Source organism: Myiozetetes cayanensis, unplaced genomic scaffold (genome assembly GCF_022539395.1).
Source record: "Myiozetetes cayanensis isolate MyiCay16 unplaced genomic scaffold, myiCay2020 scf1, whole genome shotgun sequence".
Taxonomy (NCBI): domain Eukaryota; kingdom Metazoa; phylum Chordata; class Aves; order Passeriformes; family Tyrannidae; genus Myiozetetes; species Myiozetetes cayanensis.
The window spans coordinates 119,388,925-119,416,089 of record NW_026086604.1 but is presented as its reverse complement, the minus strand read 5'-3'; the positions used below and the strand labels follow the sequence as shown (position 1 = coordinate 119,416,089).

Here is a 27,165-nt window from a genome sequence, read left to right as displayed (position 1 = left end):
AAAGGCCTCCTTCTCCTTTAATATCACACTCCCTTAAGACTATACCATTATTTAAAATTCAATTCCTACAGTATATGCTTTTTTAAAAAGCACCTTCACAACTTGACAGGTAAAACCTCCAGAAAACAATTCTTCAGTGAAAATATTCCCAAAAGGAATTCAGCTTCAACTAAAATTTGAATAATGGGAGCAGGAAGGAGCTTGAATAGTACATTAATGAAAAATTGTTCAATTCATGTGACAGGGATCATCCTCCACTAGAAATGACAGTTGTACTGAAACGATAAAACTGCAAAGCAGACTGTAAACTCAAACCTAAAAAGTCTTCAATCCATTTTCCTACCCAGCATCCTTCAGTTACACATCAATATGACCTATCTGGTCTGTCTTTTTGATTTGAAGCCTTTGTACAAGTAGTCATGAACCATGAAAAGTGGCCTGACTTGCATTGATAATGAGGAAAACTCCAATTCCCATTGAAATCAAGATGAAATTTCCCTGATATTTAAGGGATAGGTAAACTCTTTAGCAACAGAGTTGGCTGGAGGACAAGAATTTCTATTTGCAAAAATAGTCAAAGGTTTTCTCCCATGTGAATCATCTGCTTAGAAGATTACATTCAGTTCCTTGCCTCCAGCCAACTTGGGGTCCTTGTCACTTGTCTACACTCAGTCAAGCTGACAAAATAAAGGCATTTTCAAGGGAAACTCCACTCCAGAACTGTCAGTATCTCATTGGTGAGGGCAGTCAGCAACATGGGAGGGAATCAAATTTCTGTCCTGAACCATTCAGAGAAATTATTGAGATTTTTTTCCTATGAGCTCAGCACATCTGAATTTAAGAATCTGGGCTTAAGACAGTTTAAAGAGACTTTGGCCTTTGTGCTTTTTAAAAATATTTCTATTGGACATTCATTTGAAATAATATGTTTTTAAAAGCTAATATGTAGAGAAGGCAAGTACTTACAGAAGAAAGTTTTGTCTTTGTCACCAAAGAGAATAAATCCTAGTACTGCCAGAGTAATAGTTCTCCACAGTATAAATTCATCATGCTAGGGACAATGAAAGAATTTAACCCAGTTTGTCTATCCAGGCCTACTCCTGAAGATTTGCTCAGGCATGAAGGGTCATGAGCCTCCAGAGCTCTCACTAACACCTTTTTCCTATCTTTCAGCCTTTTCCTGTGGCACAAATAGCTATGATTTCCTTCTAGCTGCTCTAAATAGGCAACATTAGAGTACAGTCATATCACCACAGAGCATATGATAACATCCAATAGTCAGGTGAAAGAGGACACAGAGAGGCAGCAAAAATCTTAACAGGCATATTCTGAAAAAGGAATAATAATGTGAGACTACAGAGCTATGGCAAACATGCAGTAGGAAACTAAAACGAAAAGACTGAAGCTACTACATTTCCACCCATCTACTCTATCTTTCTGAAAGCTGATCCTGATGCATTACAGGGGTATCTGATCTGCTAGTCAATCAGTTCCACAGCATGCCTGCTGCCAAAATCACACCAAAGCTCTGAACTAAGAGGAGACAAAAAAATCATGTGTTGAAATAATACAGCAAGCTAGAAGCAGCAAGCCAGTGCCTAAGAACTACAATAGGCCAAAAACCCCAAGCCAAGTGCCTTATTTAGCCAGACTAATCTTCTCAAATGAAAAGCACATCTCTACAAAACTTGTCAACCCCTTGGCTGGGCTTGATTTTAAAGATTTTAAAGGTTTTAAAGCTGGCAAATTTGTAAGGTGATTTGGGAGTAAACAGTGTCATTATAAGGCCAGACATTTATAAAATAGCAGAAGTTGTAAACAGCTGTACATGCACACTTACAGATTACACATGTCAATCCTGGGGGGAGACAATGGCAGTAGTTGAAGTAGGAGCTTTACTCCATTCTTCCATTCCTCCTCTTTCTCAAATTCACAAAAAAGGTAGGTACATTCATCCGCTGAGAACTGGTAGAAAGCATAAGCGTCTTGAAAATAGAGCTGTCTGTCCACTGTTAGAAAAAATAACATTAGATACCATTTAAACCTTCACCATGTAAAGATTCCATGTCCCCACCCCATTCTGCATTGCACTTGACTTTAATGCTGAGTTGCACCACCACACGGGTCAAAAGGACCAAAACTTCAGCACAGAAACAATCCTGCCCTCTCATATTAACTCAGTAAATCTAAACAGAACAACTCCAAAACCTCAATCTGTAGATCTCCAAGCTCCTGAAATTTGAGTATAAAGAATTGAATTTGCTGAATTGAATTAATTTTAGAATCAGTTCAGAATTAGGGGATAAAAACCTTCCTCTTATTAGACTTCTGAGTCTTGATTTTCATTGGTTTCTAAACTGTTCTCACTAATGGTCAGGCAGGAGTAAACAAAGTTCAATAAGGAGGATGCAGCCCATCATTATCCCAGCTTCTCCTCGAAGTCAGGGCTACTGAATTTGTAGATTAGACCCGGGTAAGATGATGTGCCAGTCATCCTCTCTGAAAAAAACAGGATTGAACAGGGAACCAAGGACAGAGTCCAAAGCCAAAAGCATTAGTTCCTGCATAAGTGAGTCAGTTATTCTGTCCCTGTTGAGGGTGCATGACCAGACATACTGTCAGTGTAGTTGAAGAAAACCTTTAAGTACACTGTCAGCGTACATAGGCAGAAATCTTCCATAGCACCTCACCTTTTCAAAAGAAAGATCTTAATGTCTAGCACAGACCCCAGGGTGGGGTATGATCTGAGTTGAGCTACCTAAGTAGTCCCAGCCTCAGAGCAGTCATCAGATTTCCAGAGGCTGGTTACCAACCACATTAGCTGGACCAAATCCCTCAGTTTGGTGGGGAAGGTAGGGGCAGCAGGGTGGAACCTGGCCTCATCACCGCCTCAAGGATCTGGATTCTCTCTTAATCCCTTGTAATTGAAAATTATGTAAAACAAAGAGGAAAGGAAAATCACTAATAGCTAGAGAAGTTATCTGGTGAAACCCCAATCTGCAGTGATTAAATAGCTGCTATCTTATGAAAAACCTAAAATAACTTGCAGAGGAAAAAAAACCAGCTGGAAAAGACACATATGCTGTCTGCAACTTGGTAATAGGTAACTAAATCGGCAAAAGCAAAAGTAAGGAAATTGCTGAAAGGTAGGGAATAATCTTTGGTATTTATGAATTGAATGGTCACAGAGCTAAGTTTGCCAAAAAGATGGCAAAATAAAAAACTGGCAAGAAAATTGGATCAATCTGTGCTTTTACTCTTTTCCTCCTCCTATCAAAAACACGAGTCTTGCCCTATGCAGTGGAAAGGAACAGCCCTTCTCACACTAGAACTACTGTCAAGACTAACCTGATAATATAATGCCCATATCCAGAAGGAGCTGCCACACTCCAACTGCTGTAGATCTGCTCTTTACAAAAGGGCACTGCTCCAAAAGCCAATCTACCAGTTCTGATCCAACACAGCTTCTCCTGAAAATAAGCAAAACATCACTTCTTACACTACAGTAATGTCAAAATATTCTTTTATGATAAAGAGCTATTTTTTAAAGCTATTGAAAGTGAACCTTTCTACTACACAATATGTGTAAGACCCTGAGTGCTGCTATAGGATGTAGTTAATCTTTCACATTATTGGTAAATGTAGATATTTAAATAAATTTTAAAAAATAAGTGGATTTTTCTTAAATACAGTTATGAATGAACAGTGCTATAATAGAGAGATGCACATTTTGGTATAATTGAAAATAGGAAGAAGCATTTGTGCTGTAATGCAACACAAATGGAAAATCACTTCATTACAAAAATATTCCATAAATTACATGCCAAAATCATTGTGTCACTAAATCTTAGGAATCCAATTAATCTCTTTGATAACTCCAGACCAGGGCTGAATTTATTAGTCTTTCTGTTCAACAAAATAACAGACAAACACTATTGTATAGGAAATCATAAGCAATTTAATTAATCCATAATTAATTCAATTAATTACTTGATTTCTGACAGCTAACACTGTAACATAAGAAAACATATTAAGGTACGTGAGATTTTGAAGAATTTTTTAGAGAAAATGTTTTCAATTCTTAGTGACATACACAAAATTTCACACCCAGAATTTACTCTCTTGTCAAATCAGGTCATAGATAAATGCAAATAAAGCCCATAAAGTTGATTAAAACAAATTATTTTGAGTTACCTGCAAATGCCAGTAAGGTACACCCTGTCTTTAATCAGGTCAGATGCTTGTAGGGTAAAAATATTCCTGAGAGCTCTCCCAGCACAGGAAGAACTTTCTCCATAAATCTGAATGAAAAGAGAAGTCGAAAACTGTGACAAACAGGGATTTATTCCTGCTGCAGTAAATTGCCTTGCCACTGTCCGCTCCCTCCCTCTGTGAGATGCCTTCTCCTCACCCAAGTGGCAAGCGAGCAGTCAGAGTCTCATAGGAAATGCATGCTAACTTCTACCATGCCCAGTTGTATCATGGGTTGCAGATGCCCCCATGAGCTGGGCTGCTTTTGGATCTGCTGCCTTAGAAAAGCAGAGGTTTTACTATCCATTAGTGCTACCTTTGAACCACAGATAAATTAAAATGAAAACACGTGTTATTCTAGAAGAGCAAAGGGACTAACATATTAACCATTGCAAAAACACACAAATACAGCTTGAAAAAAACATAATTTCATGTGTATTTGAGATAAATAATTTAATACAAGCCAAATATGCATTGAAAGAGCATTTCATAGACTTTTCTTTTTGTTCAGAACCTTTGGAGGTTTCCTATGATAGCTACTGATCAGTTCATCCATGCATTGCCAGGAGGATGTGGTCTTTCAGAATGGACACACTTCTGACTAGCTCACACCTGATTTCTACCTTACACCTCAAGGCTGCACATTTGTCTATCAAAACAGAACCCAACTTGATCTTCTACAAAACCATGTTCCACTTGTAGTCTGTACAGCACTCCTTACTGATGAATTTACCTTGGGTTTTATTGTGATGTTTCCTCCCATTCCAGCAAAACGCATTAGTAACACAAATAACTAAACTGAAAGGAAAACAGTGCTATCTGGTTTCATCTTTTTGTTTGATTGTTTCCTATGTTTAGGAATCTTTCAAGGCATATAAAACAGTACTGAGACAGTAAAGTCTTGTGACATGCAAAAACAAAGTTCTTAAATATTGTAAAAGTAAGCTAAACAGAGGCAATCATTTAAATGACTAAGAAGCAAGTGCACACTGGAATTCACAACAATTCAATTTGCAAACTCAGTAATAGCAAGATGTGATTTGTAATAAACACACACACAAAACGACAACTTCTTAACTAGATTTAACTACAGGTCACATTTACTAGTGTCTTCAAAGCTATGATTAAGAGGTTGAATCAAAGCAAAAACATTCCTGATATGTTGTTTGATGAAATGGAATTTAAAAGAAACTTGACAAGTACCTTATTTGAAGGAGTTTCCAAATAGGGATTTGAAATTCTTCTGGACAGGGTCTGTAAGATAATTTGGTAGACCTTTAGTTTTGTTCTGGATTTTGTATAGAAAAAAAAAAAAAAGTAGCAGCAATCTAGTCTTTTAGCTATTGAAATCTAAATAAAAAAGAACTTATCAAATCATCTGAGTAGTCTAACTCACATCTCCAAATAATAATTTATTTCACATCAGGAAAAAGGTTTGGTAAACTCTGTCCTTTGTTGTTTGTTATATTTATTCTTAATCCGGAAAAGATGAGCAATGAGGTAGCAAATTCTGTAGACAACACACAACTATTTGGATCAGGAAAGACCAGAAACAACAGTGAAGAATCTCAAGATAAACCTGAAAAACGCTGGGTGAAAAGACAGTATCATTATGAGCTCAACATTGAAATCAGCATGTACTAGAGGGAGAAAATGTAATTACACATACTCTTAAGGAAAAGTTTATCAATTCAGTAAAGACACCTCAGGGTCACAGAACACTTCTCAAGGAAGACCACGCTTTTAAATTAAATTCTTAAGTGTAGTTAAAAGAAATTAGGATAAATGATGAATAAAATGGTGATCAGCAGGAAGATAACTAATGTAGATCAGCACTAACTCTGACATGCCACATGTTGCACTGGTAACAGCATCTCAAAAAATGAACGCTCCAATGTTAGAAGGGATTCAGACAATAATAGTAGTAGGAATAATAAAGGATTTGGATAAATTTTGATGTGAGAAGAGATAGAAAAGATTGTGTATATTTACCTTACAAAGCAGAAATTACAAGAGAGATATTGCAATTATACAAAAATATCAAAATGATACAGAGAAAAGACAGGGTTTCTGTGCTCTGCTTTACATTACATGAGAATGAAAAAAACACTCAATGAAATTAGAGAGGATTCATATTTGAGGAGACAGAAAGTGCAAAATAAGTCTTCAGAGGAGGAAAATGCAAATGCCAAAACCTTACCACTGATCAATAAAGACTAGGATTTAAAGTTATAAAATTAACAGTGAACCAGAACTCTGGAAGGCAGAAAGAGGACAAACATCTCCACAGAGTCAGGTTAACCAACCTTTACTCACAACAATGCCCCCATATCTTGTCACTGTTAAAAGACAAGAGATTGTCTATGCTGATGCCTACTTGCAACTTCTATCTTACTACAAGCCACACATGACATAAATAAACATTGCCTAAAATAAACCTGGAAGTGGAACAGAAGATGTTATGCAGGTGCACTGGCATCACAGTGGGAAGATCATGCAGTGCTCCCTCACATTATTCCAACTTGTAAGCAGTATAATTAATTCCTCACTTTGAGAAGGATCCAATTCTCACTTGGTATACTGCAATCATAAAAAACCCCTCATCCTTCACACCTTGTAAGAATTACAGAATCCATATTTCAGTAGCACCACATGCTTTTTTCTCCCTATATTCTTGTTACTATATTTTTAGAAAGGGAAGGGACAAGGAACATAGGAGCATCTAACACTGTTTACCCTTCCACGATCATCCCAAATGTGTAGTGTAGCTCCATGCGTAACAGTAGCTCCATATGGAAATATTATAACATATACAAGCTTAATTCCCCTCTCCCATACCCAACAAAGATGCTGAAAGCGTGCAACATTGCCTCAGATCCCACTTACTCTTCCTAGCCGGCATGTCATTAACACCTCAGTTCTGCAGCAGCCCTACATACCACCACTTCACTTGGTTTCTGTCCAAGTCTTTCATTCAACAAGCCTCACTCCCTGCAGCAGCACAGTCAAAGCTTATACATCGATTTCCCCCTTTCCTGCTCCCTTCCCAGGCTGGCACTGACAGAGGACAGCTGAGCCTCAGCCTGGGAAAATACTGCAGTGTGCAGTTACATGACAGCATAAGATGGAACCCAGCAAAAAGGACAAATCTGGTTGCCTTCTACAACAGGGTTACAGTATGATGGATAAGAGAAGAGTGACTGATGCCACCTACCTGGACTTGTGCAAAACATTTCACACGAGGTAATGGCTACAATGTACCACACCCAAAATGTTTCTATACCAAGGCACGCAGTATGAGGAGTAAAGAAGAGGAGCACAAAGCTTGGGCCCAGTCACAGAGATTTGATAATCACTGGTGTAAGTGAAACCTGGTGGGATGAGTCCTGTGACTGGAGTGCCCTGTTGGATGGTTACAGGGTCTTCTGCAGGCACGGGCAGGGCAGAAGAGGCAGAGGGGTGGCACTGTATGTAATGGAAGGGTTGGAATGTATGGAGCTCACAGTTGGCAATGGCACAGTTGAGAGTCTCTGAGTAAGAATCAAGAGGCAAACAACAAAGATATCATCATGGGAGTCTGCTGTAGACCTCCCAGCCAGAACAATGACACTGACAAATTATTCTCTGAGGAATTAAGGGACACCTCCAATTTAACTGCCCATGTTCTTATGGGGGACTTCAACTTGCCAGAAATGAACTGGGAGCATCACGCAGCTGCTACAATCCGGGCCAGAAGATTCCTAAAAAACTTGGATGACAACTTTATGGAACGTCATCAGGGAGCTGACCCAGAAAAATGCTCTCCTTGATCTGCTGCTTGTAAACAGAATGGATCTTGTGAGCAAAGTAGAGATTGATGGCCGTTTTGGCCACAGAGACCACAAAGCCATCGAGTTTAAAATCTCTACTGACAGAAGGAAAACTGCCAGCAAAACCTCAACTCTGGACATCAGGAGAGCAGACTTTGGGCTGCTCAGGGAACTGGTATGTAAGGTCCCCTGGGAAAATGTTTTTGGAGGTGCTGGGGTCCATCAGTGCTGGTCACTTTTCAAACATGAACTCCTAAGGGCACAGGAGCAGGCAATTCCCAAATGTCAGAAATCAAGCAGGCAAGCAAGAAGGCTGGCTTGGCTGAATAGGAATCTTCCCTTGGAAATAAGGCAAAAACGAAGGTATATGCCCAGTGGAAGCGAGGTCAAGTACATTTAGCCTGTCATGCAGGAACCCAAACACCCAAAAGTTCTACAAACACAAGAAAACAGAAGCTAATTAGAAGAAAATAAAACAAAAGTGGAAGTGGCTTTCTGGAATAGAAAAAATTATCTTTCCCACTGATAATAGTGCAGCCTGTATAATGTTGAAACACTCACTGCAGTTAGGCTGAAATTCATAATGAATTTTAGGAGTTTATGTCCCAGCTACCATGATAGAGACCCTTTTCTTTTCTTTTCTTTTCTTTTTTTTTTTAATGTCTCAATAAATATTTAGTTCACCTCTGTTCATTAGACTCTACTTTGGCTGTTGGTGACAAACTGGACAGTCCCCTTTAAGAGAGAGGAAGAGGTAGTGGATTAAGGGTCCAGGCTATTTTTGAAAACCCCAGCCTTTGGGTGGCTGTGTGGGGGAAGCACCATTCCTCCCTGAAGGTATCTAGTAAATATAGGCTGCTCCTCCCAAATTATTTTGACATACGCAGTGATTCAAAATACATTTGCAAATAACTAAGAATGAGCCAAACTGTGCTTTTAAAGCAGCTTAATTAGTCATCAAGCAAACAACTCATCTCTCATAAAAACTACCTTGGAACAGTTATTACTGCCCATACCAAGTGCTGCTTTCTAGCTGCAGCCACCCTGGCATCCCCCTGTGCCTCTTCACCAGCTTGAGGAGAAGCTTTGCCAAACCACGTCCTGAGAGGATGGGGATGTGGCAGCAAGTGTGGTCCTGGGACAAGATCATATGTGGAGGAGATCCAGAGCACTTGGTGTCCCAGAAGGGCTGTCCCATTGTACATGAGTAGCTGTGCATAAGTGGCTTCAGCTTCCCTGCAGCAGATGCAGGAAGAAAGAAGCAGGGAGCTGGTGCCTTGGGCTGGACAATCAGAAGCCTGAACTATGAACGTGGCACAGGGATGGCATTGTTCTAGGTTGGGGACATGACTTAGATGTGGCAGGAGAGGACAGCTGGGACAGGATGCCCAGGAGAAGATCTTGGGATAGGACTGCTAGGATCCAAATCTGAACACACCACAGAATTTAGCCTGAAATTGGGAAAAATTACAGAGCTATTTACTGTGGTAAGAACATGGAGTAAGAAATGGTTTGAAAAGCACGGGAGGATTAAAATAAAATGACCAGGAGGAAATTAAAAGAACCAGAAATACTTCTTTACAATCCATATGACTATGGAATTATCAGCCAAAGAATCAAATATTCCACTAGATTTCTAAAAGCACAGGCTAATTCAATTACTAACACTACTATGCAAGGTCCACAACTGAGTTTAAATTAGTATTGCTTCAACTGGATAGTTATTTTTAAACAAGTTAAGAAATTCTGACTTACTTAAAGCTAAACATGCAAAGATATTAATGATGATATTCTGATTTGTAAGCATAAACTGATTTTTGAAAGGTTTGAAAAGAAATCCCCCCAAGACATACTACACAACAAGCAAAGTGTACATACTGATGAAGCACAATTTTGATCTCCATTGGAAAGAACAATCTGTATCTTTACTGTAAGATGCTGACTTAGTTCTTTACTCGGGAGAGTACTGAACTGGCTCCACTATAGCAACTCCCCGTGTATTTACTACAGGCTGCTTAATGTTCTGTTCAGGGGCTAATGGTACTATAGAGCATGTTTTTAGTCATACCTTTTGGAGATTCATTTAAATTTTCTACTAATTTTTAACCTGGGATTTTGCTTTGGCCTCAACTCAAATCAAGGCAATGACTTGCCTACAAGTCGCTTGTGCTTCGCCTCCTGCCCAAGCTGTTCCAACAACTGCTGATATTTCTGCCACTGCCAGCACTGCAGTCGCAGTAGCATCAGCAATGCTCCATACATCTGCTAGCAATTTAATCACCATCATGCTCAGAAAGAAACAAAGCAAGAGTGCTTGGAGTTCCAGTTCAAGTGCTTTCCTCAGCTGGGATTTAGTATGGTGGTAGCAGCCAGCAACCTGTCTACACTAGAAGTCATGCTGTAACACCTCAAAAAAGGCAGCAGAAATTGCAGGAAAATAATAATTTCAAATATGAAATGTAAAATTTTTGCCTCTTTTCTCAGAGCTTCTGATATTCATGTGCAGTTAGCAAGGAAAAAAACCTTGACAAAAATCTTTTACAGTGGGATTTATATTAAAGCTAAAAGAAATAAGAAAAGGCAGAATTATGGCTCTTCTTCCCCAACAAATCATTCAAACTTCCACTCCATGTTTTTCAAGTATCTAGGTTCTTAACTGGTTGTGTTTGTAAAATATGAGCACAATTGTATATGCTTATGTGTTTGCAATGTGCTATCAAACATACTCATCAATATTTGCCTGTTTGATCAGGGCTTAATTTACAAACATGCCCATGATCAACTCCATGGTGTTGAGCAGTTCTAGGAACATTTTTGTTATATATAAATATAACAAAACAATCGTACATAGTTTCAGGGAACTATCATTAGGTCCCTAAAGAATTCAGTGTAACACTTGTGCATCTCAAATTGGATTACTCAGTATACTTAAAATTAAGCAAATGCTTCTGTGTTTTTACTCCCTAAATATAAATAGCCTAAATAAAAAAAAATCTCATTTTGAAATGCACATGGTGTAGCACAGACTACCTGGTAATGAGATCATTTCTATTCCCTTACAGGGGGATTTTTGCAGCTACTCAACACCTGAATCCTAAATTGGCTAATGTGACCACAAAGGAAATCATATATTCAGACACGTATCCAGTAAGCATTTAGCATCCAAGCTTAAAATACACTTTCACAAGTATTCATGTTGGAAACTTCTCACATTCCAACCACAAGAGCGTATGGAAAAGGATCACAAACAAAGCTGAATCCAAATTCACCTTCAAAAACAATCATCTGTTTGTGCTTTTCTCTCTTTACTGATCACTTGGTTTTAACAACACAGTGGCTCAGGAAAAATTTAAAAATCCACCAGGGGTTTCTATTTAATTTCCCTCAGGCTTCTCCCCCACTCCACGCACAAATCAAAAAGTAATTATTTTTGTCCTAACCAGATTTCTTTCTTTTATTATGAACCATGACAATGATAATGCCATAACAGCAACAGAAACCACTGCAACTGTTACAACTGATAGAATTCTGTGGGTTTCTTCCATCAAAGAGATTTGCTGGAGTTGCTCAAAGCAAGCAGCTATAATAATTAGGGAGTTTCCACTCCATCCCTGATCTGAACACAAATCCTGAAACAAAGCTGAGCTATATCTGCCTGGCACACCCTCCACAACCTGCAACACAAGAAGGTAACAATTTCTGCAGGAGTAAATGTTCATTTATTCCCAGTGCTTACTCATTCCAGGTAAGGAGTGGGGGAAGGGAGAAAAAATTACTGAACAATATGACTTATCACTTTGCTACCTTTGCATTTTGTGTATTTGACATCACTTGCTACTGTCTAAATTATAGGTGTTCTAAGCAGAAATAAGACACGGGTGTTGTGTTTAGTAGATAAAACGCTACCATTGTTTGAGGGTGGCTAGATATAGGGAGTGTTGTCATGAATCCCAATCCGTTTCCATGTGGCAACAGATTTTTTCTTGTTGCTAAGGCACAGCAAGCAGAGTTGGTTGGGAAACTAGATGAATTTCAGCAGATATCATTCCTATGAAACTGTAGAATATGCCTGACTTTTTGCCAAATAATATTTGTAACAAGCAACCTTCCCCCCCGCTCCTCTTGAAATCCACCATCAGAATTCACGGGAAATGAAAAACAATCAGTGGAAAAGTTCTCTCCATTAACATTTGTTTAAGATTAAATATAATAATGGCCAGTCTTCGCTAGCGAAGATCCGGGGAAGGTCTTTTCCACCTTCCAGCCTGCGCATTGGATTTTTTAGGTGAGACACAGTGTGCGCGGAACTGAGCCCACCCTTTAATCCTAAGGTTCATCTGCCGGGGCCAAGTGAGCTTGGACGGTGGCAGCGAGGTCCTTAGGACGTAGGTGGGTTGCCTTTAAGAGCTAACGAGCCCCACCTGCCCGGGAGTGGCCCTGACCGGGAATCGAACCCGGGTCTCCGCGGTGACAGCGCGGCGCCTTTCCATTAGACCACCAGGGGCTCCAAGATTAAATATAAAACACTTTATAAAGGATCTTCTTTATAAAGGAAAGACCTTCTCCTGTATGTGTAGCATAAAAAGGTCAAAAAGCTGTAAAAAGAGAAATCTGTATTCAGCAGAGCTTGCAATGTAAGGTTCCCAGATGAGTCTGCAAGGTTCTCTGGAGAAACCCAAATGGGTCATTAATAAAAGAAAACCAAGAAGTGTATTCTCATCTGTTTTCTGTATAAAAAGAACTTTTTTTGTAAGTTATTTCACAAAGGGGAAATCAACAACTCATGGTTCATTCTCACTTCCCCCAAAATAGAAAGGGATGTGGGAAGAAAATGAATGCTCTTTATACAGACAAGCAGTGTTCTTTATGTTTAAAGACTTATTTCTGAGACAGCAACAGTCAGGAAAGCTATGCATTTAGAAGCATTTCTCTCTTTTCCAGTACCTAGCAAACTAAATGTGGCTGAATGGGTTTATGCTACAAATAAAACCCTTTTTTAGGTAATCTGACATAAACCAGCCACTTTCAAAGTCTCAATAGCCTAGCAAGGAGCATAATTTAATATCCAAGAGCAAAATTTATTTGCAGTGCCCAAAAAAGGTTAAGAATAGAAAAGAATATCATAGAAGACAATATGGCAGGGCTGGCTGGTTTCTGTCCTCCATCTTCCTCCATCCTTCCACGGAGAAAAGCCCAGGATAAATCCAGCTTCAGGAGGGCACCAACACAGGCCCAAACCTCCTCTGTGTGTATCCCGTGTCTCAAATAAAGCTACAGCATCCTGACACCTACTCAAATTGAGAGAAAGGGAGGAGTGGTAAACTGGCAGAGGGGGATGCCTTGGTTAGAAACTTTATGTTACCTCCTGCTAATGATGAGTTCCCACGATCAGATTAAAGTACCATAACACGAGGCTGCTGACAAGCAGGTCACATCCTCTCTACACCTCCTGCTTCAACTTCCCATTCCCACCGCTCTTCTCCTTTGTGCTTCCACGCGTGTCCGTGAACCCATGTCCTGAACCAAGCTGAAGGAGCAATCAGTTCAAACTGGCTCATTAAATGACGATTACTTTTAACCCAGATTATTTCCCTCCTCCAGGTCACTGGGGAGCCATGCAAACACGATCCAGCAAGGCGAGCAGCAGGGGCACGGGCAAAAGCAGTGGGACGTGGAGGGAGGCGGGAAGGAACAGCTGTGCTCAGAGGAAGCACTTGTTTGTGCTGAATTAAAACTATCCAAGGAATGATGGCATAAAACACGCCTAATAAATCCTTTTTATGTTGACAGAGCAGTGTCTCTGCTCTGTCAACATAAAAGGAAGTTAACTATGCCCACAGAAAATGACAACACAAAATTCAAGGGTGTCAGTAATGGGGAACTTCACCTCCAACTCCATGTTCACATAAGTGCATCAGGTTAAACAAAACAGGATTCCCATCTCATTTAACTCCATAGATCAAATGTAGACTACAGAGGCTGCAGACATAGTTTACAATATAGAAAAAGAGTTTAAACAAGTTTTCTCTTCTCTTTCTTATAAAATGATAATGGACATTTTCAACTCACATGCTAATACAGTGTTTGTAATGAGAGTTCATTAAATATGAAAAAAAGGAAGAATCCGAATTTTACTGCTTTTTATCATGCTTTATATAACATTAAAATATGCAGAGCACACTTAATTGTCTATTCATGTTCCTTCATTAACTGAACTTTATTGCAGCATTTGTGCTCCAGTTTGCCATTTCAGCCATACCTTTCCTAATGCCACCTTAAAAGCTTCCCGGTGCATTTTACTGTTCCTGGCTGTCAGCAACATTTCACAGGAAAGTAGTATCCTCCCTTTTTTTCAGTACAAAATAGGCACTGTACAGACTTTCACCATAAACATTTAGCAGTATTGCTGTACTTATTTCTCTCTAAAACTCAGCACCTAATAAATACAATAGATTGCTCTTTGCAATCTACCATTTTGTCCCTGGCCACCAGCATGTGGTTTGGTTTTGATCTGAAGGGCAGCACGTAAGAACAGATGGGTTTCTTAGTGATTATTAAAGTTTTATGTGACAATATTTCTAATAATGCAAGCTCAAATGTAATAGTATGTTATTCGGAGCTTTCAAAGGAATGCATACTGGATATTTCACACTATAATTAAAAAGATGTTCCCAGTGACAGGTTACCATTTCTTTTCAGCTAAATCTAAATGAAGACATCAACAAAACAGTTAAAAGAGAGATCAGGAGCAGGAAAACACAGATTGTCTGCATACTTAAAAGCTTTTCAAAGTACCTCTGTTGTCATATTTCTTGTGTTCCCAGCAAAACACCTCCTCATTTCCAAATAAAAAAAAAAAAAAAAAAAGGAAGCAGCATAGCACATCAACTTGGCAAAGGCATTCTGAAATCCAGGCAGTCTGATTCAAAAGCATGCATTAGTAAAAAGAAATTTCATTAGGAAACAGTGTGTCAAACACAAGAATAAATGCTCAGGTCATAAAATCTTCTTCCTGGACTTTTCATAACTTCACCAGACAAGATCCTGCACAATTGCTCTGGCTTTGAAGTTTGCCCTGCACAGACCAGGAGATCGATCAAACAATCTCCTAAAGGTCCCTTAAAACCCAAAGCATTCTGTGACTCTCTCCTGCTCCATCACTCCCAGACACAATTTAATTCTGCTCCTCCCATCAACAGCATCAGGGATGGAAGACAAAGTCTGGGAAGCTTCAGGGCAACCAGAAGCACTTTTCTAGATGCATCTTGTGTTTTCAAAAAGGCTCTTAAAATCACATACTTTCATGTTAGCTTTCCACCAAAACTTCTCCCCATCACATTACCCAGTGTGCCAGGTGTGGATTGCTGATGAGCTGATGTACCTCAGCTGTCAACATTACTGCAGATAATAGTGCCAGACCTTGGCCTTCAGCAACCCACATTTGTCAGAGATTAAACATATTAAAAAATTTTAAAGCAGACAATCAATTAGGTGATTCATCTCACCTGTCACATAGATGTAAGTTCAAATGTTCCCTCTCTGGTGTCAGGCAAAAACCAGCATGTTCAGGTATTGGTAAGGTACTTGGTTTTCCCCAGTACAGGCTCAGGAGCCTTCTTGTGAACTGCCCCCATAAGCCAGCTGTAAGGATGCTCACCTCTGCCACAAGAATTCTAACAAGCAGCAGAAGGGGAAAAAATATCCAGTACTGCTGCAGATATTTCAGTGAACACAGCAGGAAAAACCCCTCAAATGCTAGCAAATACTCAGCAAATCAACCATGAACAATGCTGACAAATAGCTAAAGATGTCAATATGGAGTGCATATATTACTGAATAAGAAAATCCATTAAAATCTTAATTCATTCAGAAGCAATTTGAAATTAAAGAACCGGTTTTATAGTTTTCAATAAATACAGTACATTTAATGTTCAAGTACAAAAAAGACAAAGATATAATTCAGTGCTTTGATTATGATTTATGAAAATATGTCACAGTAAATTGCATCAATTTAGTTCAGTATTTGAAAAATGCCTATATTTCTGACAACTTTTTTTTTAATAGGCTGCATACAAATAGTCCATGGATTGCTTTACAAGTGCACTAAGGTATGTTTTTAATATCCCTGTTATTTAATGCCCCTGCTCCCAGTGAGCACCAAGTTCCCAACTGCCTGCACAAAAGGTAGGTCACCCAGTAATTTACCAAATCTTATTCCTAGTAGTAAAGCACAGTTATTCCTTTCTGGCACAAGACACTGAAATTCTTTCCTCTTTGTTTCTGAGAAACTGATTTTCTGGTTTTGCAGAGACCAAGTGACCTACAGGGAAAAGCACCAGACTGTATCTCAGTGTACCTCAGTTTTATTCCTGAACATGCTGTGGTCCAACCTTCAGCAAGTCATTTCTCTTCCCATGCAACGGGAATGACCGTGACCACTCTCTTAAAGCACTTTGAGACCAACTGGTGAAGATCAGCTCTCAGCTAGGGGCTAGAAGCACACAAGCTCTCTGCCATATACCCAGGGTAGCCCATAGGTATACCTACAGGACATTTAAAATGCAATAAATCATGAGTAAAACTGCTTTTCTTCCGTCTGAGGTTTTCAGAGAGCAGGAGCAGCCTCCAGGGTGGGTGAACAGGCTCTGGTTAAAGAAGTTTGCATTACAGCCTTAACAGTTTGAGAATCTGCAGCGCTGTGGCTTGTATTGGCAGCACTCTGTTACGTGACCTCTTGGGAACAATATTAATTTCACTGACAGTAGCTCTTGGCACAAGCCAGTGCCAACCTGCTACAGACTGGAGAGTGGGAGTTCTTAACGACTTCCAGAAGAACAGCTGTAATTTACTTTTTTGTAGAAAAACTATTAAAGCTTAACTATTTTAGTTTCACGAAGCAGCCAAGGCCTCACTATACAGAGCTAAAAAGCACTCAATATGCAAAGAAAGAAAAAAGTTTTCCCTTGGATTACACAAGCAATTGAAGTTCCAGAAACTCCTCACCTGCTCTCAGCGGAGTCTCAGCACTACTTGGAGCTCAGTTACCAGCACCTTCAAACTGTCTGTAGGGTGGGATTGCACTAACTCTGATAACATCTTTTTTGTGCTTTCAAGCCCTTAGTCTGGTCACTGAAGCAGGGACAAATGAAAATTCAAGTGCACTCCATATCCAAAGGGAGGTTTGTTCTCTCTGAGATGGGCAGAGACCTGAAAAACAAGGCAGTTCAAAAGTCTCTGCCGGTGTCCTGGGAAGCACTGCACACCTATCATCCAGTCCTGACTGCTTAGCACATAGAGTAACATGGGAAGTAGTGTGCAATAATCATTAGAGATGGAATAGGATTAGAAACTGAATAAGAGTCTGGCATATATGAACAACCACTAAAAGCAGCTTAGGCAAATTTAGCTTTCACTAGACTAAGAATTTACAGAATCACAAAATACATATGCAAGACACAGATAAGTGTCTTGTAAATCTTTTTTAACACAATAAAACTGCTCAAGTACCAAATAGCTAACATATATAAATTTTACTTAGTATGGTAAAATCAAAACCAAATAATATAAATGCCATTCTCTATCTCTTGAGATTTTCCAGCAGGTACCAGCAAATTTTCTCATTTTTACCTCCAGTTTTGAAGGGTAGAGCCTTGGTCCAACACGAAATTTTTGAAAATTTCATTAATAGAACCTGCCATTATTAGGATTCTCTGCAATCATGATTTATTTTCAAGGCAGCATGGGCCTTCAGAGGTGATCCCTGCACCTCTCCTCAGGTTTAGAATATGTTCAGATGTTCAACCAAACGCAGTATAAGCAAAAAGCCACAAAATTTTACAAGATACTGCTGCAAGAATAACACCCTCTGAGATGATAATCCCACTCAAATTCATAGAAAAAGATGTATTAAACTGTGTTGCACTAAACCTTTCACGGAGAAAGTACATACGATAAAACTACTTTAGGCAGCCTAACTAACTAACCAACTAACCAAACAAACAAATAATTCTTGCTTCAGTTTGTTCCACACCACTCTCTTATCCCCCATGATGTCATTAATTTCCCTCCAGCAAAAGTAGACCTGCAATTTAAAGCATAAAGTTCCTATCACTTTGTTTCATTTCTCACATGCATTATGAAGACTTTTAACAATTTAAAAGGCACATTTTTCCCTTTACAAGAAAGATACTACTCCGTTAACAGAAAAAAAACCCCACCCTAACAATCTGAGAGTCAAAGGATTAGAAACATTTTCTGCTTTTTACATCTGATTAATTATCTGAATTAATTAACCTTTAACTGCTTTTATTTTTTTGCAATTATTATCTAGTTTTTCATCCCAACAGAAGTCCAGACATATGATGTCTATATCCTAGTCAATCTTATTCCCATATTCAAAGGCATATGCAGAAGAAAATAAAAAGCTAGAGTCCAAATTTGCATGAAAAACATGTGTGCAGTGGAAAAAAGAAGTTCATAGTACTACAGCAGTGCAGGGATCTGAGATAAATTGCATGTTATGAAGTTGAACATATATGTCTGTGTAAGATGTGTCTCTCGAAAAAGAGGTTGAATTCTGTAAGATTTCAACAAGATCTCTGTACATCAGGTGCTGTAAAGAAAACTACTCCTCCAGAGGAACTGTTTAGGGGTTACATTTCTCTCCATGGAACAGGCTAGACATCAGCCAGACATAGTCCAGAAAAATATGTATCAGAAGGTCATGCTAAAGCTTTAACTGTAGTTCTTGAAGTTTAGTGAAACTCTGTTAAGCAACCTTCCTACTCAACTGATTATAAACTTATGTTTTGAAACAGAAGTCTTTTGGCTTGAATGACCTTCTTAAGGCTGTTTCAAAACATCCATGAGGCAGTATCCACAGCCTGCACCTGCAAAATCTGAGATAACAACCCAGGAGTGTACCTCATCCCTCACTGAATACAGCACCAGTGGCACTATAACTATTTTTAAAGAAATACTCACTAGAACATGTAAGAGAGAAGCAGAAATACACAATGAGAACATAAGTGTGCTTATGAGCTGTGTGAACTGGGGCATACAAAAGAAAAGTAGAATAGCCTCTGCATTACTCACAGCCAAAGTATAGCTGAGTGTATCCTGAACAAAGCAACCTCAAAGAGCCAGCAGAACAGTCTGCTGATGTGGTAGTACAATCAGAGGAAAGGACTCACACATTTCTACTGGGTCACATTTCCACCACCTGAGGCCAGCCAGGTCTGGCAGCCAGTTCTGTGAAACAGTACACTTTGAGGAGCTTCTGACTACCAGACTAAGGAGCAGCTCACGCATTCTGTGTGCCACTTGAAGCTACATCTTCCTTGACCTTCCATACACACTGCTGTCCAGGGCTCTTCCAGGCTCCTCCTTTATGTATCCATGTAAAGCAACAACACAGAACTGAGCCATCATCTTTTTCTTGACCATACTGAGTCTTCTCAATATCCTTGAGAAGATATTGAGATATCCCCAAGATCCTTGAAGGAGTGCTTTGTGCCATGGGAATAAAAGGACAGCGATAAAGACTGACAGCATTTTTTCAGGTCTAGGGGCAAAGAGAATTAATTTTCTTATTCTTTAATATTCTCCATCACAGCCAATGCTTGCAGCATCAATCACTTCAGTACACTGTTATCCTCCTTCTACTTGCCCACTGTATCCTGGTTACCAGCCTACTCAGATTTAGAAGTCATTAATAAATATCATTTTAAGTCAGCAAATGTTTTCTGACCTACGCAAAGTAGGAGGTGGAAGACATGGGGAACTGCTGTCTTGAAAAGCTTCAAGCAATATGCCCATGGAAAACACTAATTTGTTAGAGAATTCAGACTGAAATCGAGGGAACAAAATTATCCAAAAGATTAATTTATGACATTATTCCCCACCACAGTGACTGATGTGTCAAAGACTAGCAGAGATGGTCTACTTGTGTTTCCATAAACACTAACAAAAAGCAAGATGTCAGTGACATCTTAACAGACTGCTGGGACGCTCAGTCTGCTCTCATCGATTCACCAAAGAAGCCTGGAGCAGCCTGGATGCCCTATCAAGGTAGGCAGTAGCTGTTCACACTCTTCCAACCCCATCAACCATGACAATCTCAAAAGCCTGTCCACCTTGATAGCTCACTCTGCATTAAGGACACCTGAGCCATGGGTTAAACTCTGGCACCAGAGCAAACTGATGGCAAATCATCACTTTCTGTAAGGGACCTTTATTTTGAGATACACTATCTTCAAGAACCATTACTCACCCCAGTCACCATGCTCACTGCTCCATCCTTCCCCACACCAGCTTTTTAGAGGTGACTTCAAACCAGTCCTTGCCTCAGTACAACCACTACCAAAAGCCACAAGGGCTTTGCCACCTTCATCCAAAACAGCCTAAGCCCATGGAGTAACTATCTATTTGGTCTCTTCTCAAGCACCAAAAATAACTATAGCAAAATTAAATAGAGTTCATGAACTTTTTTGGTATGTAGATACACAGAGACTTCTTCAAAAAGCAAAGCTTCCAAAAAATATTAAAACAAGGGTTTTTACCTCTATCTAATCTATTTGCTCCTTTTTCTCTATGCAAGGCCACAATGTTTATTGTGGGCACTGGACACACCAGCAGAAGCTAAGTGAAGAGGGCTCCTAGGATACTATTCCTGGTCAGTAAACCCTTGCCTTGGAATTCACTTCCCTGCTCCCTCCATCAGGATATGATCAAAAGATCAGATGGGTTCATGAACAACAAAGGAATGGGAACACTCTGGGGTTTGGAAGATTAGATGGGAGGTTTGTTTGCATGTTTTCAGCATGCCTCATGCTTGTTGATGTTTTTAATCTCTCCACTTGTGCCAAGAGATAACAATGACTAACTTAGGAGGGAAAAAGTCATGGTATAAAGAAACAAGCATACACACACTGAAACTGGAGTTGGCTCTGGCCGAAAATAAGATGACTCAGCCCCTCAGCATTTAGCTTTGTTTCTAAAAGTCAGATAATACCAAGAACTGCTAAAGCGAGGGAAGAAGATTCAGTCTGTTTTCTTGCTTAACTCAAATGAAAAAAATTAAAATCAGGTTTCCAGTTTTGGAAGTTTCACAAAATTTACCATTATCTCTTCAGTGACAAGGAACCATTTTTAACTCAGGTTTATAAAAAGAAATTATTGTCTCTGGATAGCTTCTTTGGAACTATTTTTATTTACAGAATGTAATGTTACAAATGTAATGTTTCCTTATCCACTCCCAGTATCCTACCACAGATTTTCCAGTAACTACTTTTACTTCTAATAAACAACTGAAGTAGGTACTTTTCTACAATAAATAAATGGATTATCAAAGCATAAATGGATCCTCAAAGAGCATAAGCTTACATTGTTTATAATAAGACCAAAACTTGGATTCAATAGCAGGGTTGCTCTGCTAGCTACACTTTCTCCTTAAATGCAAAAGACCACTCACTACGGGGACATTCTGTGTCTCTGTTTTCAGTGAAGAGCTTTTCAGTGAAGAATAGAGAACAGTTGCCTGCAGTGTGACATTCTTCAAAAATCTAACCTGTTAGATAATTTTGTTCCTAGTAGCAGTTTGGCCGTAAAGTTGCCTAACCAGAAAAATAAAGAATAAAACATGCACTTTCTCTCTCTTCTCTTTCTTCTTTGATGTATTGGACAGGCAGCTACTTCTTAACAACTTATTCTCCTCCCCACCAGTAGAGTTTTTAAAGAAAATACTGATAGCAGCAGAGTCAAGAGATAATCTCTGAGCAGAGCTCTGCAAAAGTATTTGAAAAAGTTGCTGGTTACTAGTCTGTGGAGAGCCTTCCAAACACTTATCCACCCACCAAACAGAAGCTTCACTGGTCATGAATATTCCTACATCCCTTAGAAGGACAGGTTTTCTTGTATGTTCAGGGACCACCTACAGAGTAATACTCTACAGTTGTACCTCCAGCTTCAACAAGGATAGCATGCATTCACCCTAACACATAACATTCCTCAAAGGAAGCTGAAGCAGTCTTTCATGTGCAGACAAAACATTTTAATTGATCAAGGACAGTGAAGTAGTGAAGGACAAGAGGACTAAAAAGGCTGTTTCTGGGGAAAAAGAAAATGCAAAGACCCTACAACATTGTATCCTAGGCTGAATGCTGTTTAATGAAACATATTTGTGATGTCAGCACCAAGATAAGCAAATTTTGCTTACATGATTTTGGTTAGTCACAATCATGGACCTAGTCAAGGTAGGTGAGTAAACAGCTCCATGTTAAATTATGTTTATGCACATCAAATGCAAAGTAATGTCCATGCAAGGAAAAAAATGCTGATAATTCATATGGGTTTAAATTAACTATATCAACTTAAAGAACGCAATTTGAATGGCTGTGATACATTTCAGTGAAGAACTAATCAGTGCCCCCAGGAGCTCTAAAAAAGATAGCAGATTGTTAGGATGAAAAACCTACATCAGGGAGGGAGAGAGGGAGGAAACTGCATGATTTATATAAAACAGTGGTGCAATGTCATCTAGAATATTACATTCAGCACAAGCCACCACAAGTTCAAAAGGACACTGCAGAATCAGATAGGGTTCAAAACCAGGTGACAAAAATTATTACAGAATGGAAAGAGTCATCTAGAGAGACTGGGACTGCTTACTTTACAAACATCTGGGGGGGGAAAAAAAAAAAAAAAAAAAGATGAATAAAAAGCTAACAGTACAGAAAGTTCCCTGACTCATAGGAACAGCAGGAGAGTCACTGAAATTAAAGGTAGGATATTCAAAACTGATAAAAATAAGTGCTTTCACTAACAACAGAATAAATCAAAACTTAGTTTTCCTTCCCCTGTAAAGTCATTATCACCAAACCCCACAGATAAGCTACGTAAACTTCTGTTCCAAGGTGAATCTGAAGGCAAAATACTATCCAGATTCATTAAAAGACTGCGATTTGTATATGCGTAACAAGAAAAACTGTAACTAGAATGGTTACTGTTAACAAGTCCAAGTATATACAAGCCCCCGGCGTATAAAGTATCTGACTATTTGAAACTAGCTAAAAAAAACCTATTGTGGGAGGTAGGCTGTACAACATTTGCCCATACAGTCCCTTGAAAGCACAAGAAACTTTATATTTGTGGCTAAAACTAATACTTATTAGATTAACCTAAAACTTATGGATATAGGACTAAATTTACCATCATCTTGACACAGTACAACATGTTTTTATCTACACTAGCTTCCTCTGAAATAATTGTTTTGAGTTTGTTTTTTTCTTTTTAATAAAACCTCCACCAGTATAATGTAAATATTTATTGCCACATTGAATTGCAAATGATCAACTTAAAAATGAAACTCTTTAAGCAGGCCTTCAGATAATTTCTCAGTTTATGCATACACTGTATGAACTGAGGACAGACATCTCAATAGAAAAAAAACAAGACACATCACTCCTGCTATTCAGCTTGGAGACTCACCAATATTAATGTGTGTCCTGGCAACCTAAGAGACCTATTGATTTGCAGCCATTCATTCAAGTGCAGTGAAAGCCATAATTAGATAAATAGCTTTGGTAAAACTAATCTGAAACCCATTTGTTTTGGGACTGTCTGTTTAATGAGATAAAACAAGAAATTAAATATCTGCTGAATGTTCCTCTTTATATCCTTCAACACAATGGTAAAAATATAAATAAAGAGGTATTAATTTAACTACTATTATTATTTTTTGCATTTTATGTATTTTGTTGCAGCAATTGCTGTCAAAGACAATTACAAAGACACTATGAATTACTGTGCTCCAACAGGATGAGCAGTTTTATCAATGTCTTCTATACATGTGGATACTGAGGAATAAAGAGGTCTTTTAACCATTTACAAACACTCTTCAAGCTGACAGAGTACAACTTTGAGATGGTATGCACAATACAAATTTTTAAAGTACCAAAATTCCAACTTTGAACATGATTATGTTGTTCTTTGTGAATAGAAATTAAATTTTGTTTAGGTTTTCAAAAGTGTTTATAACTGTAAAATCCAAAAGGATTAACAAATTTTGTTTCTTAACTAATTTTTTTTCCAACAAGATGCAAAGAAGAGTACTTTAAAGTATTCCCATGCACAAATCAGTGCTAGCACTGACAGATGTTACAGTTTATCCTGCTCAAGCCAAAACACACTTAAGCTTGTGATAGATTGTGTCCTCCCCTTTCTTCTTTGGCAGCTAACTCCTGGGTTCTGCTCTTTTTCCTTTAGGGCTTGCATCTCCCATGAGTCTGGCCTTCCTTAACAAACACCACACAACTTGGCTGGTCCTGCAACACAGATTCAGCAGCAGTCTCTCAGCCCACACCCCCAGATTTGCTTTCATGACCAAGAAGCTTCAGGCACTGATGAAATGACAAAGCTCAACAAAGCCCTGGACTGTACATGAGCTGGGACCCAGAGCAGATCTAAAGAATACTTTCAGCTCATTCCTTCAGCCATCCAACAAACAACAGCTTTGTGACTTTCAGAGCTAACCATGCATGTGCATTGTTTTTCTCCCCTTCTTTCCATATTTTAAAAATCAATTGATGTATCACTGACATGCATTCACCTATGGGATGAAATGGAGTAGTGGACAGTAGCAGTTCATGACAACAAATGATTACCACATCTATCTGAAATTACAAAGTGTTTTAGGACCACTGGGTCTAGCTCTCTTGGCCAGAAAACCACAACTAAAAGCTCATCATCTTAAAAATAAATAAACAAACCCCAAACACATGCTTTCCCTTCCTCTCCCTCTGCAAAGCCACATCATAAATTCTTGATGCTCTTAAGTGGTCTGGACCTCAATTTTCTGGGTTTTTTGTTTGTTTGGGGGGTTTTTTGTGGAGTTGTAGTGGTTTGTTTGGTTTTGGTTTTTTGGGGGGGTATTGTTTGGGGGGTTTTTTAGGTTTGTGTTTTTCTGTTTGTTTTGATTTTAGTGGGGTTTATTAGTTTTGTGGGGTTTTTTACTTTGTTTCCAACCCAAAATGGAGTATTTCTTGCTCCTCAATACTGATCTACAAACTGCATGCTGTCTACTTCACCCTGAAGGGCATGGTTTGACAAGCATTTCTCCTGCAGTGGTATCCTTTCAAGCAGCCACTGCTCTTTTCTTGGTGCTGCTTGTTTCACAGTCAGAGTCCTGATGCTGACACAAGCATGACGTGTAGAGAGGCTCAGAAGGGGCAGCTGCAGGAGAAGCTACCAGCAGATCACAGTAAAACACACACATGTAAAACCCACTCCATGGTTAAACAAGATCACTGAAGAGGCTCTGAACTATTTCTTTCCTTACTACTCCAACTCACACACTGTGTTCTTCAACATCTTCATAAATTACTTGTATGCAGAACTGGAAGGGATACTAAGCAAGTTTACAGATGACACAAAACTCAGAGGAGCCATTGACTCCCTGGAAGGCAGGGAGGCCCCGCAGAGAGACCCTGACAAATTACAAGACTGAGCAATCACCAACCATATGAAGTTCAACAAGAGGAAGTGCCAGATTCTGCACCTGGGATGGGGCAACCCTGGATGTACGGACAGACTGGGGAATGAGATGCCAGAAAGCAGCACCCTGGCAGCCAAGAGGGTCAACCGTGTCCAGGCGGGGGCATCAAGCAAAGTATGGCCAGCCAGTTGAGGGAGGGGATTGTCCCACTCTGCTCTGCACTGGGGCAGCCTCACCTTGAATATTGTGTGCAGTTTTGGGCACCACAATGTAAGAAAGATATTCAGCTCTTAGAGAGCATCCAAAGGAGGGCAACGAAGATGGTGAAGGGTCTTGAGGGGAAGCCATGTAAGGAGCAGCTGAGGTCACTTTGTCTGTTCAGCCTGAAGAAGAGGAGGCTGAGGGGAGACCTCATTGCAGTTACAACTTCCTCATGAGGGGAGCAGGAGAGACAGACTCTCTTCTCTGTGATGACCAATGACAGGACCCCAGGGAATGGCCTGAAGTTGTGCCAAGAGAGGTTTAGGTTGGATATTAGAAAAAGGTTCTTGCCCCGGAGTGTGCTGTGCACTGGAACAGGCATCTCAGGGAAGTGGTCATAGCACCAGCCCGACAGAGCTCAAGAAGCATTTGGATGATACTCTCAGGAAGGGAGGAAAGAAAGGTCACCTCCTCATCAACAAGGGGGAAAAAAAAGAAAGATGCATTCCTCACAATCAATCTTTTAAAAAAGAAAAACTAGAAATCATTTGGCATTTTAAGATTTAATGGGTTAATTCAGTTCTAAAACTGAAGGCAAATGATCCTTACTGATGAATACAGCTCCACTGATATTTATAGAGATTGAAGAGTTTTTTCTCCTTCAATCAGCAGAATATTTTCTTTTCACACCATAAAAAAAATATGTTGACTTTTGATCAGTTTGCCTCCCTCTAATATTCTCTCCAGGAAAATATCTTGTGAAAAAGGAAATAATCAGAGAAAATGGTATACCATAGGATTAAAATTATTAAATAAATAATTGACCCTAGCTTAATACAATGGCCATAACAAGATCATTTTACAAGGTCAGACTAGCCAAGCCGTAAGTTGAGATAAAAGACATAGTGACAATGAATATTATGAATAGCTACTGCCTTTTATACTTAGAATTTCAAAATATTCAGATCCTGTTTCCATGGCTTTTAACTTTAGAGCCCAATTACTTCTTTTTCATCCTTAAAGTCATGTCAAAAGCACAGATGATATAATGAAAAATGTTTAAATAAAAAGTATAAAGTCATGGATAAACTTTATACAGCAGGTACTAAAAAGCAAACTAAAATATTCCACTGAAATGGATCCATTCATATGAACCCTACAAGACCTGCACAGTCTGATTTGGGGAAAAAGATGTTTAGGAGTTTGTGGACGGGAGCAGAGGAATGTATGAGTGGCCCAGCTAAGCCAGCCCTAAAAGACTAGAGAAGAACAGGGTACTCTCACTCTGCCCAGAGTTAACAGGTGTCCCGTTTTATTTTCAGCCCTACAGCACCATATTGAGCCCCAACCAACATTAAGGCTCTTTTTCTAAGCATTAATACGAACCCCTCACAGAAAATGACTGACATCCCC

At 39.2% G+C, this 27,165-nt stretch overlaps 1 protein-coding gene across 2 annotated transcripts in view; it reads right to left on the bottom strand.

Moving 5' to 3' along the window:
* The window catches only part of RAPGEF5 (Rap guanine nucleotide exchange factor 5), a 216,632-nt gene that overhangs the window by 124,499 nt on the left and 64,968 nt on the right, over nucleotides 1-27,165 (bottom strand). For both annotated transcript variants that reach the window (XM_050329335.1, XM_050329328.1), the window contains 4 exons: nucleotides 5,455-5,505; nucleotides 4,195-4,301; nucleotides 3,349-3,470; nucleotides 1,841-2,009 (listed from right to left, as the gene is read on the bottom strand). In XM_050329335.1, coding sequence (XP_050185292.1) covers nucleotides 1,841-2,009; nucleotides 3,349-3,470; nucleotides 4,195-4,301; nucleotides 5,455-5,505 — 449 coding nt within the window. The remainder of the gene's footprint in view (nucleotides 1-1,840; nucleotides 2,010-3,348; nucleotides 3,471-4,194; nucleotides 4,302-5,454; nucleotides 5,506-27,165) is intronic.